At 35.5% G+C, this 12,470-nt stretch overlaps 1 protein-coding gene across 3 annotated transcripts in view; it reads left to right on the top strand.

The window, feature by feature from the left end:
- Positions 1 to 1,282: 1,282 nt before the first annotated feature.
- Positions 1,283 to 12,470, top strand: part of LOC131316851 (probable hydroxyacylglutathione hydrolase 2, chloroplastic) — a 70,682-nt gene continuing 59,494 nt past the window's right edge. The window contains exons 1-8 of one of the 3 annotated variants that reach the window (XM_058346334.1): positions 1,286 to 1,452; positions 2,423 to 2,605; positions 3,222 to 3,425; positions 4,132 to 4,255; positions 5,737 to 5,837; positions 7,287 to 7,361; positions 7,466 to 7,564; positions 8,523 to 8,883. In XM_058346334.1, coding sequence (XP_058202317.1) covers positions 1,396 to 1,452; positions 2,423 to 2,605; positions 3,222 to 3,425; positions 4,132 to 4,255; positions 5,737 to 5,837; positions 7,287 to 7,361; positions 7,466 to 7,564; positions 8,523 to 8,669 — 990 coding nt within the window. In that variant the 5' untranslated portion in view covers positions 1,286 to 1,395 and the 3' untranslated portion in view covers positions 8,670 to 8,883. Of the gene's footprint in view, positions 1,646 to 2,422; positions 2,606 to 3,221; positions 3,426 to 4,131; positions 4,256 to 5,736; positions 5,838 to 7,286; positions 7,362 to 7,465; positions 7,565 to 8,522; positions 8,884 to 12,470 lie in introns of those variants that run through there. The other 2 variants (XM_058346335.1, XM_058346336.1) reach the window with 2 other exon arrangements.

Here is a 12,470-nt window from a genome sequence, read left to right as displayed (position 1 = left end):
AACGATAAAAACAAAGGGTATTGTTTAATTAATTCAAAATCATGAAAGACGAACAATCTCGAGAAAACTAGGTTTAACATTCCAAAGTAAATTCAATGTTTCTTTTATTTGCTTTTTTCTTCTAGCCAATTCACTATTTTCCTTTTCATCCCCTCCTTATTCAATTATATGCTGAAAAGATGCAAAAATAAAAAGAATGGAAAAAAGAAAAGAGAGAAAGAAGAAGAAGAAAAAGAACATCATTTTATTCTCCTTCCATCCCTAATTTTCCAAATCTATGAACTAGAAAAGTAATTTATATGCTGAAATATGCAAAAATAAAAAGAATGGAAAAAGGAAAATAAAGAAAGAAGAAGAAGAACATCATTTTATTCTCCCTACATCCCTAATTTTCCAAATCTACGAACTAGAAAAGTAATTTTATTTTGGACCTTCTCTTGTTATACTACTTATTGCAAATTAGATTATTTTGTGGCAGCTTGAAAAATTCCTGGATAACAATGTTTTAGTTTATAGTTAACCTAACATTCGCTTCAATTTATTCGATACAAAATGATGTCTAATTAGGTGTTGGAGCACAAGGGGATTGTACAAAGCATAGCATTGCGTTATATTCAAAATTATGCCACATCCAGTTTTCCAACAAATGACAACGTCGTACAAATCTAGCCTCACCAGGCTTCCCAACAACAGCTGACGACGTCGTATGAAGCATAGCATTGCATGATTTTCCGAATTTTGCCTCACCGGGCTTCCCAACAACAGATGACAACGTCGTACAAAATATTCAATTATAATTAGGTAAAGTTATATACTGTAGTTTGTTTAACTTGGATATCATTTGACGCGTATGGCCTAATGACTATGAATGAGTCTAGTAATTAGGACCTCTTTTTTTACCAACATGTTGACCTTTTCATATCATAAAAAAAAAAAAAATTCTGCAGCAAACAAATTAAACTAGTTTTCCTAATAATTTAGCTTATTCTCATTTTTTTTTTAATCTGTATTACTTGTATTAAATTATGAAAGACAGCAAAAATAGAAGAGAATCAAACAAGAGAGAGAGAGAGGCGGATCAAAAAAAAAAAACAAGAGAGAGAGAGAGAGAGAGAGAGAATATACCAAATTAAAGAGGGTGGGGTCATCCACAGAGGAGAACTGCCTTTTCAGTGCCTTCTTTTGTGTAAAGCATCAAAAGGAAAAGCGGTGGTGCAATGATCCCTCCCTCTGTCACCCAGAATAATTAAATTAAATTAATTCCTCCTAATTCAAAAAAAATTCGTGGTTCCATCTCTCTCTCTCTACTCTCCATCTGTATTATACACCAATCGGCTCATTTGCGTGTGCCAACCCATGCCCTCCCCCCCTCTCTCTCTCTCCTTAAGATGAAAGATGATGCAAATGATTTGTAGGACACCCTCCGCCATGGTATCCTTTCCTCGTTCTGGGGTTTGTTTCTCTCTCTTTCTCTCACTATATATATATACCCATAATAGTAATATGCATGTATAAAATCTTGGTGTCAAAAATTTTGAATCTTTGATGCGTCGGGTCCCTTTGGTTCCAAAAAAGAAGAAGAAGAAGAAGGGTGCTACCTTTGGAAATAAATTGAGCTATATTTGAGAGAAAAATGAAGATTTGTGTTAGTAATCCACCCCTGGTGTTAAATCGTCTCTGTTTGTTTGTTTTTGTATCATGTGATACAGATTACATGTTTGTAATTTGAATTTAGAAGTATTAGTTTGGTGTAATTATTAGTACGCACGAGATTCAATTGGTTCCTTTTGCAATTCCTAGTTTTGAATCGTGGATTTGGATGTGGTTAGAATATATTGCGCTCAAAATTGTTTCGGTGGATTTGCTTTGAATAGTTTTGATTTCGTCTATTAGCTTATTAGCTCAATTCCTTATAGTCATCATTGTCGTAATAATTGTTGTCATTTATTATTTGGTTGCTAAAGCCTATTGCTCTTGGATTTAGCTTTCGATTTAATGGTATAGCACGGGATATAGATTGTTCGCTTGGATTTCGGAATTTAAGTATTTTTATGGAGCTTTAGTTCGATATTTTTATGCACGCAGTTCAATTGGTGCCTTTGGCTATGCTTGTAGGTTGGAAACCCTAATTTTTGAATCGTGGATTTAGACGAGAGTAGAGTATATAGAGATATATGCTTTGGGTTAATGAATTGTACATTTATATCTACCATGCGTTTTTTTTTTTTTGCAGATTTAATTTCGGCCTGAATATTCTTCAACGTAATGGATTGTTGTTGTTGTTTAGTTGCTAAAACCACTAGCTCTTGGATTCCTCATCGATTGTTCACTTTGCAATTTTTTTTGTTGTTGCCCCCTACTCGAATAGATTGAATTAACCTTCTTCTTTTTTCCTGCTGTTTTGTGTTGTCAAATGTTCTAGATGAGGAGAGGGTCATGCGTATGGCCAGGCGCGAGACAACTTTGCTTGAGGAAAAACTTGTTGTACGGATTCATGCGGTTCTTGTCTATCCCACTCAAAACCTTACGTGGAGTTAGTCGATCAATTGGAATTTCTAGCTTCTGTAGAGTTCCCAAAATGTCTTCCACACTACAAATCGAAGTGGTTAGCTGATCTCTTCATTTTTTGTTGTTTATGTAAGCAATGGTGTGGTTGCTTGATTTGCTGTCTAATCCTTTGTTTTTAGGTAATTTTTCCTTTGCTCTTTACCATTTTTGCTGCAACTCTTATGATGCCTCCTCAACTTGTTCTGTTGTGTCATGAGTTTGACCATGGGAAAACATGTGACAAATGACAAATAATTTGAGTTGACAGATGTTTATTGTGCTTCTAGTTGTTGAAATTGTAAAATATGGGTGCAATTACGTAGTTTTGACATGTAAATAATCCTTGATTTCTGGATGATTAATAGTAAGGATTGATTGCTACACGCATTATTTTATAGCAATCAGGTCATAGATATTTTCTCGCTATTTGATTGAAGAAATTCTCTATCGATTGTTTTGGAGTTAAATACATGTAGTTGTATATAACGGAGCTCATTGACGTGCACACACCTTTGTCCGTACACTGTTATAGGTGCTCATGTCTTTATTGTGCTAGCCTGTATGCTGATCTTCATTGAAATAGAACACTGTACTTTGATTTAAATCAATTCTTAGATTGTTTTGATAGTTGTTGGTCCATGATTTCAATCTTTTCTGTTCTTTACTCTCCTCAGATTCCATGTCTTAGCGACAATTATGCATATTTGCTACATGACGTGGATACTGGCACAGTTGGAGTCGTTGATCCTTCTGAAGCTGTACCTGTTATGGATGCCTTGTCTAGAAAAAATGGGAATCTGACTTACATTCTTAATACCCATCACCATTATGATCATACTGGGGGGAACAGGGAGCTAAAAGAAATGTATGGCGCAAAGGTATGTTAGTATTATTCTGGAAAATTAATATTTCGGCTTCTCTTTTTCCATTACTCTTGCGCTCTTATTGCAACTTCATCGTCATATTTGGAATCGCCAAGTAGAGTAACTATTTTTGAAATGCCTGGAAGGGGAAAGATGATATTCCTGTGGAGTTTTGGTTCAGACATTTCCGGGTATGCTACTATTATTGATTCTAAACTATGGAGAGTAAAGGTCAAAATAAGTATTCCTATGCACTTGTGTTATAAGTATTTATCAAGAGCATAATATGCAAGGAAGCACCGCTACATTGTATTTTGATGTTATTGGTTACATCTTTTGCAACCTCACAATCCTTCTTGAGACATAAGCTAGATGAAGAAATTGTTCTCTTTTGGTGTCCACGGTTTTTGATATTATTTTCTCTTTCTGAGTTTATTTTTACTAAAGCATGTTCCTTATATTCAAGTTTAGTCCTACATAGTCTAAACCCATTTGAGGTTAATGCTTCTTTTCAAACTTCTTATCTAGTCTTAATTTCTCGTCTACAATCTTAGTGATCCTTGTACGATTTTAGTCTACTGGTTGGGGAATTCAGCATTGAGTACAGATAGAAGTTCTATATGTTTTTATGGCAATGTCCTTTCCATGTTCTCAAAGTGTTCCGATTTCATAACTCAGGCTGCTCTTTTGAAATTTGCCATTTTCTGTTGTACTTTATTAGGTAATTGGATCAGGAATTGACAAGGACAGAATTCCTGGCATTGATATAGTTTTGAAAGATGGGGACAAGTGGATGTTTGCTGGCCATGAAGTGATTATAATCGAAACTCCTGGTCATACTCGAGGTTTGTGTTCTCTTTTTTTATCCTGTGTGATATGTCTCTGGGTATAGTTTTGGAAGTTTCTTGTTTTGATGTTATTTGGATCATCATTGCTGCAAATGGATTTGTTTACAATTACAATGTATTTGGCTCATCATATATCGGCTATGAAGCATGTGTACTTTTGAAACCCCGTCGTACTCGTACCCGTAGCTTACTCAGTACCTTACTTTAAATGGTACTTCTAAATCCATACCGGGTACACAAAACACATACCAAAACTTTTCTCTTTGACTTCTGCTGTGCCTTAGAGGCCAAAAGTACCACAATATATATCAAGCCATACCCAACACAAAGATGAAGCTAAGTTGATAAAACTTCTTTTTTGTATGCTTAGCATGATTAGAGATTAAGATTTTGGTCCATAGATTCTGTTGTACAATGTAATTATAATCTTTTATTTGGACCTTAAGTTTGGCGTTGAACTATTATTTGATGTTGGATCCTTTATTGCCCGAGTTTTAGCTATTTTTTATTTGAAGTGTAATCATTATGTATAATACATTGCTTTAAATTATAAAAAGTATCTTTGTTATAGTCGTACTCCAGCTGTACCCGTACCCTACATTTTAAGGTTTCTCATCTTCATACCTGTAGCCTACTGGTATACCTGTACACATGTTTCTTAGTATATCGAGCTACTAATGGAACAGAGTGTTTAGAATGTACTCAATCTTACAGAACGACATAATTAACTTGGTAAGAGAGAAACTAGAATGAAAGCAAAGACACGGGAGAGGGAATAGATAAGTTTAAGCTCACATAATGTAGTGCACAATTACTGATGACAAAAATAAAAGGCTGTAGTGTTGTTAGATTAGGATTATATGCATTGCACGTGGCCTACGTCTAGTTTGTCATTTTTATGCTTATAATCGTTTGTTTAATATATTGTCACAAGTAATATAATATCATTTATCATAGAGATTTAAGCATGTTGTCTAAATTGGTTTTTCTTTGCACACTTTGTCGAGTGAAGTAACTATTCAAACTCTAGGCTTCTCTTGTCTTAAAGCTCAAAGAAAGAAGTGCAGTTTATAAACTACCAAGCTAGAAGAACCTCATGACTAGTTTCCTTGTCACGCATTAGATGGTTACCGGTTACCCTTCCTTGATGAGAAAATATTTTCTGACATTCTGATGATTGAACACTGATTGTCATCATGATGCACTTCTTTATAATTAAGTGTTACATAATCTCCTTTAAGTTGATTCTGTAACTTTTAACTTATGTAGTCTAACTTTTAACATTTTCCAGAAAACTTTAATACTCCATTTTCATTCCTGAGCATTTTTTTAGAACTTTTGTGGTTTTGCCAGATCTAGTTGTGGGTGTTACCAGATTCTCTTATTTCTTTACTTCTTGATGCATAGCCTGCACAAGATTATTTTACGCGAATCTTTTCTACTTGCTAACGCTCATTGTTGATCTTAATTTCAAGCAGGGCATATTAGCTTTTATTTTCCTGGATCACGAGTGATTTTTACGGGGGACACTTTGTTTAGTTTATCATGCGGCAAGCTTTTTGAAGGAACCCCTGAAGAGGTAAATTTAAACTAAATCTTTAAACTTGCGATGCTTCTTATTATTTGCCCATTCTGTGAGGATTTCGTCTTGCAAGTGAGTTATCATTTTACAATTCCTCAGTTTTAATATCTTGTTTTGTATTCCTACCTTAACGAATGAATCTTCACTTTCAACTATGAAGTAAGTTATCATTTTACAATTGTAATAAGCAAGAAGTTATAGACCTAAGAGCATTGCTTATGTGTGTTAATTGTCAAATGTTCCCTTCGTCCAAACTATCTAAGTTCTTTCCGTTTTTGGCAATTTATGGGAGAGTGATGGAAGCAAAGTGAGAGTCTTTTAACTAGTTGTTAGAATTTGTCTTGGACATCGTTTTGCAAGGATGCACTTCTTTCACTGAGCCAACCTATATATAATTTTTGCTCGAGTTCCTTATTCATAAGAGTGTTTGAGCATTGTTTACTCGCTACTATCTAAGTTAGTTGGACTGTATTTGGCTGTATTGTGGACTGGTAGAGCCCAAGATTGTGGAACAGAAAATGTACAGGATATTTGGAATTTGCCAAATGGAAGTGTTCTCTTATCTGACTTACTTGTAAGGTCGTCTAGGTGGAGCTAGGGATGCAGGTACCCAATTTAATCCCTTAATTTGTGCCTCTTTGTCCTCCTTCTAAATGGGATAGGACTGAGGACAATGATACGTTAAGGGTAGGCTTGGAGAGCTCAATGAATGAGCTGACTTGGTTCGAGCACTTCAGCTGGAATAGGATTCGGGTTTTTGATGGTAGGGGGCTACAGAGCTGCTGCTATATAGTGCTCTTTTGCAGGGATGCTCCTTTTGACTTTCAAGAGAATCCCTCATCTGGAATTGCCTTTTTTTGATGTCTTGTAACTTATCATTATGAAACAGCTGGATAGTAAACAAATTTGCTAATTAATTCCATGTGCAAAATATTCTGGTTTATAGGTTTAATTTCACTTCCTGGTGCCAAGTTTGAGAGTTTAAGTGTATAGCAAAATTTCTAATGTGAAAAGGTTTATCAACCGAACTGAAATTTTGACGTCCAAAAGATCTTTGTTGGTACTGTGATGGAAGCTTCCACAAGTTCCAATATTTTATCGTCGTCAAGTAAGAGGATAATTTTTCCAGTCCAGCATATTTCTTTTGTTAGATTCAAAACCAAAGGTTTTCTCTTACTTTAACACCATCTCGTACTGTTGCTGAATCAATGTAGTCCAATATGATTATGAAGTTAGATGCCGTGAAATAAAAACAAAATTAATCCGTATTCAAAACCAAAGGTTTTCTCTTACTTTAATACCATCTCATACTGTTGCTGAATCAATGTAGTCCAATATGATTATGAAGTTAGATGCCCTGTTATAAAAACAAAATTAATCGGTATAGCAACTAATTTTATTTCTCCTAATTAAAGCTTTTGTAACAATTGCTTCTTTGTGTTCCAGATGCTGGCTTCCCTTAAAAAGATAACGTCTCTGCCTGATAACACAAGCATATACTGTGGTCATGAATATACGCTGGTAAGTTGGGTTCCTGTTTGTACTTTTTCTTTTTTGTGTACTCTATTCTTTTGACTTGAACAATCTCGTGGACCCTAGTTGTAATGCCCTGCTTATTTTGTCAGAGTAATTCAAAGTTTGCGTTGTCCATTGAACCCCGAAACGAAGAACTCAAGTCCTATGCTGCCCACGTAGCCCATCTCCGTAAGAAGGGCTTGCCAACGGTAATCTATGTATTTCTTTCAATTCGTTATGTAAAAATTTGATATTCGTGCACTAGTTCTTTGCGACTCTTTTTTGCTCACTGCCTTAAGTGGAAAGTTAGGCCATGAACCACTTTGCGATTTTGAATGTGAGATGAAGTGTTTGTGGTCTAGTCTGTGTATCTCACACTGCTGTCAATTTTGGTGAATGCTGTGTAATTGGGTGGTCTAACATTTCCAGTCATCTTAAATACCTAAAAGTATGTAGTCATTTTGCTTCACATGAAAACACCTTGCAAGTTGAGGGCAGGTTTGATGGAGGATACACATGAAAACACCGTAAAAGTATGTACATTCCGTGTCATAGTAAGAGGGTTTGATGGAGGATATGAAAAGGGTGGGCAAAATTTCAATGTTTGGATAAAGAAAAGATAATCAGACCTCGCTTAGTTCCCACCCATTAATAAGAGTTAAGAGTCTTGGGAGGGGTATATATGGGTCTCTAATCAAATATCTTACCCTAGCATTTTATTTTCCCCCAAAAAATCCAAGAACCAAGCATTTCCAAAATCAAGTGGCATTCTAATTGTCACTGTCAATGGCAATAGCAACATGTATAACCCTCCACCCGGATCCCAAAATAAGAAAAAGAAAAAGAAACGCAACCACGAGAGCAACATGTTAATTGGCAATGTCAATGGTTATAGAAACATATTACTGGCCAGGTACAACCCTCCACCCAGAAACCTTAATAAGAAAAGGGAAAAGAAACGCAACCACGAGAGCCGAAACTGTTCATATGACGACTTTGCAACTATTGGAAGCTCTTCTGCATATTGCCACTTCTTAAACGAATACTGCCAAGCAGATAACATTGCTCTGTGCTTATTATTGCGTTGGTGTTTGCTTTGCTTTTCCAGATTCTATCGTATTTGAATCTTCTTAATCATATCTATTGGAATTTTTCTTGATGTCCCAGATCCCAACGACGCTGAAGAGAGAGAAGTCATGTAATCCGTTCCTTCGCACTTCAAGTGCGGAAATCCGCCAGTCGCTAAATATACCAGCCACTGCTGATGATGCAGAAGCTTTGGGCATCATCCGCCAGGCGAAGGATAGCTTTTAGAATTCATCGCTATGTTCGTCCATAAAGATTAGCCCATCCGTTTGTGAAATAAAACACCTTCAGTGTTTATGTTTTCAATTCTTGTTAGAGATTTTAATGTTATATTTCAATTTTTTCCCCTCCTTAGTTCAATATATGTATATCCGACACAAAACTGAAGTACAAAATTTCTTGAAATCGTTCACTGGTATCTGAGAGGAAAAGGGTTTTAACAGCTTATCGTGTATTCTATCAGATGTATGAGTGCATATGATTAAGGCTAGCCACCCTTGGTATCTAATCGTTGAGAAAATGCAATTTTTTTTCTGATTACAGCAATTCAATTTTAGAAGTTTATAAACTACACGGAAGGTTGATGACACGTACAAGATCAAGATACGGAACGAACCTTGATCGACTATTGATTTTGGCTCAATCATGTAACGACTAAATAATTCAATGATGTTTGGTTATATGAGAAAGGGTTCCTCTGCATTTTGGTACGTTCGTGTTTTTCTCCCTTCAAATGTGAGGAAAAGGGGGCAAAAAAGGTCCTATTCTCCGTAGTTTTTAACTTTTCCGAGGGACAATTTCGAAAGTTTGCCCTATCTATGAAGAAATAAGAAACCCTGAAATTATATCTGGCTCTCCATATACAGAGAGAGAGAGAGAGAGAGTCGTTTTAGCAACTGGTAGTAGCCATGACTAAAAGCCTCGCCAGGAGATGAATCTTTCATGAGAGAGGAAGGGAACAAGCGAGCGACAAATTTCTATGATGACAATGGATTGAGTGAATTGTCAATTTTTTGCCTCTTTCGTTCCCAAAAGAGAGCCTAGAAGAACTACTACAAACAACTATTACACTTGTGATCAATTATTGTGACACACCAATACACCAATTATTGTGACAGACCACTACAAAAAGTCAAAAACTTTGGAATCTCTCAGTACCTCACACCTTACACACACATATGGACGCATATGAACAATACATCATTCATCACTTCCTAAAGGAATGACATGACTAAAAGTAAAGCAACAATTATCTTGCTACTTTTACTTTATTTTTACTATTTTTAAGAAGGTGTTGGATTTTCCATAGGTGACTAAACAAATGAATAAGCAATGGGTGATTATCGTGTTTTTATGAGCAAATACTACCCGGGAAGAATTATGTTCTCTTTTGTTCTTATTTATTAGCCCAATTACTTAATCTTCTTCTTTTTTTATGTCAAAAATGAGAAGATTGTATTGATAAACGCCCAATAGCACTTAATCAAAGGACAAAGTCTACGTGCTTAATCAACTAGTGTACCCCCATTTATCACATTATACTTTCCTAGAAGCTTATAAGACACTGATGATGACAAAAATCAAAGGACAAACTCTACTTTATCCCCCTGTGATATGGGGTTGGTGCAAACGACCCCTATCGTTTGCACTTGATCACATAACCCCCTCGTGATTTGTGGACTCATCCATCCAAATAACCCGATGAAGTGTTTCCCACGCCCTTATTTCGAAAATATCATTGGTTAACATCTTTTTCCTCTAAAAATCATTTTGAAAATGCCCCTACCTCACTCATAAAAGGGAAACACACGGACACTTTTTAATTTTAGGAGGAAAAAAATCCTTTGAAGCACACAGGAACCTAGACCCCTCTCTCTCGACATTAAGTGATTCTTTTTGGTTGAGTGCATGCAATTTTATTTGTGTATTTGTTCCTCCAATTTACTTCACGATTTAGTTATGTCGTTTTCAAGCTCTGTTGGAGGAGGAGAAACACATATTGTAAGCTAGACACTCATAAAGGTGATGGAAATGCCTTTATTACACAATAAACAACCCTATCATAGTAAAATGTGCCACAAAACATATGAGAACCATGCTCAAATGCATAAATCAAAACATAAAACGATTATGGATTCATCCTTAAATTGCACTCCAGAAGCTTCTTTACCACTTGATCTACCCTCGTACGCGTCACTTGGAAACTCTAATCATTCCCCCCAAATCTCCGAACGTTGCTCTCAATATATTTAGAAAAAATTTCTTTTATATCCCTTCGACTTGGACTAAAAATTCATTTTGGTCCTTCACCTTTCAATTTCGGCATAAAAATACTTCGACTTTCCAATTTTTTTCAATGTCATCCTTTAGGGATATATACGTATATATACACGAAAAATAGAGTATTTGGATCAAGTACCCTACACACATCGGATGCCGTTGATTCCCGAGCTAGCCCCCCTCATTTTTTTTAATAAAATTTTTGGACGGCTCAGATCGGCCGTCCGGTGGCCGGAGACAGCTCGACGCGGCCGTCGGTCCCTATAGCAAGACTCAAAGAAAACAGATTCCTTCTAAAGGATGACATTGAAAAAAATTAGAAAGTCAAAGTATTTTTTATGCCGAAATTGAAAGATGAAGGGTCAAAGTCGAAGGAATATAAAAGAAAATTTCCCATATATTTAGGAAAGAGATTAATGCATGGACGTGGGGAGCCATGAGGGGTTATGTGGTCAATTGCAAATTGATGGGGAGTCATCCGCACCAATCACAAATCACGAGGGGTTAAAGTGGACTTGAGAAAATTCTTGCGGTTGGCCCCACGTATTAAAAAACATGGTCTACACATTGCTTTCTCGTTGTAATAAATGCGAATCCAATCTCATAAGTAAAAGATTACTACTGTAATTTAAACAAAATCTAATAGGATTGAGTGTATCCATTTGTGTTCCCATTAGATTTTCTTTTCTTATTCATTTATTATATTGAATTTGTGAGAGATTTTCTATGACAAGCTATTTGTTTATTCTGCTCATTATTTTATTTCTTTCTACAACAGAAATAATTTGTTGCTTAGTTTGTCCATCATATATAATATAAAAAAATTGGACAATTTTTTGTTTTTAAAATAAGTAAATAGGTAAGCCCATCCAAGCAATCATAGGTTTGTTAGGGTTCTCTACAGACAGTGGTGGTGTGACGGGGTAATAATATGTGGCGAAAGTAATGGGGTACTATACTTGTAATTCTATTCTTGGCGCAGAAGGGTTAATTATAGAATATCCCCTTAAACTATTGCCCTTTTCACTGTAACTCCGTCTAAAAAAATTACACTTTGTCCTTTTAATATATCATTTAATTAGCATCACTTAGCCCCTTTTGTTACTATTTCTTCGAGCGTTAAATTTCGATATGACATGCACATGTAAATAATTTATGTTGGGAATGTCCATCTTCACTGAGAAATTAGTCTAAAAATATTTTACAACTCATGTTTTAAATATTTACAAATGACTGAATTATCGAAATTTGAGTCACATAGGCTCCACAAAGCAAATAAATAGTGTACTTAAAAAAAGAGAGAAGTAAATGGAATTTTTAAATATATTAAGAATAAGCCGTATTTAATATATAGCAACATCTCATAGTGAAAGAGATATTTGACTCATAAATTACTTACGTGTGCATGTTATATAAGAGTCTAACGCTCAAATCCGAACAAAAGAGTGACAGAAGGGTCTAAGAGCATGTACACAAGACTAGCAAAATGATACTTTTTAGCTATTTTACCTATTTTGGACACCAAAACCACCTTGCATCAGCCTAGGTAAACAAATAGCTATTTTCCCTCTGCCGAAAATCCTCTCCAGAAGTACCGAGCAATGTTTTAAGAGCTATTCACTAAAAAAATTATTTTTTCTCTCCACCCTACCACCTTTTCATTCTCTCTCCTTCTTTATATATTATTAGATAGAGAGGATCATAGAGAGGATTGGTGTGGAATAGAGAGAGAGATTTGAGTAGGTAAAA

The sequence above is a fragment of the Rhododendron vialii genome, chromosome 2a (assembly GCF_030253575.1).
Source record: "Rhododendron vialii isolate Sample 1 chromosome 2a, ASM3025357v1".
NCBI classification, from domain to species: Eukaryota; Viridiplantae; Streptophyta; class Magnoliopsida; order Ericales; family Ericaceae; genus Rhododendron; species Rhododendron vialii.
Note: the sequence above shows the minus strand (reverse complement) of the source record. Positions and strands in the feature narration are given on the sequence as shown.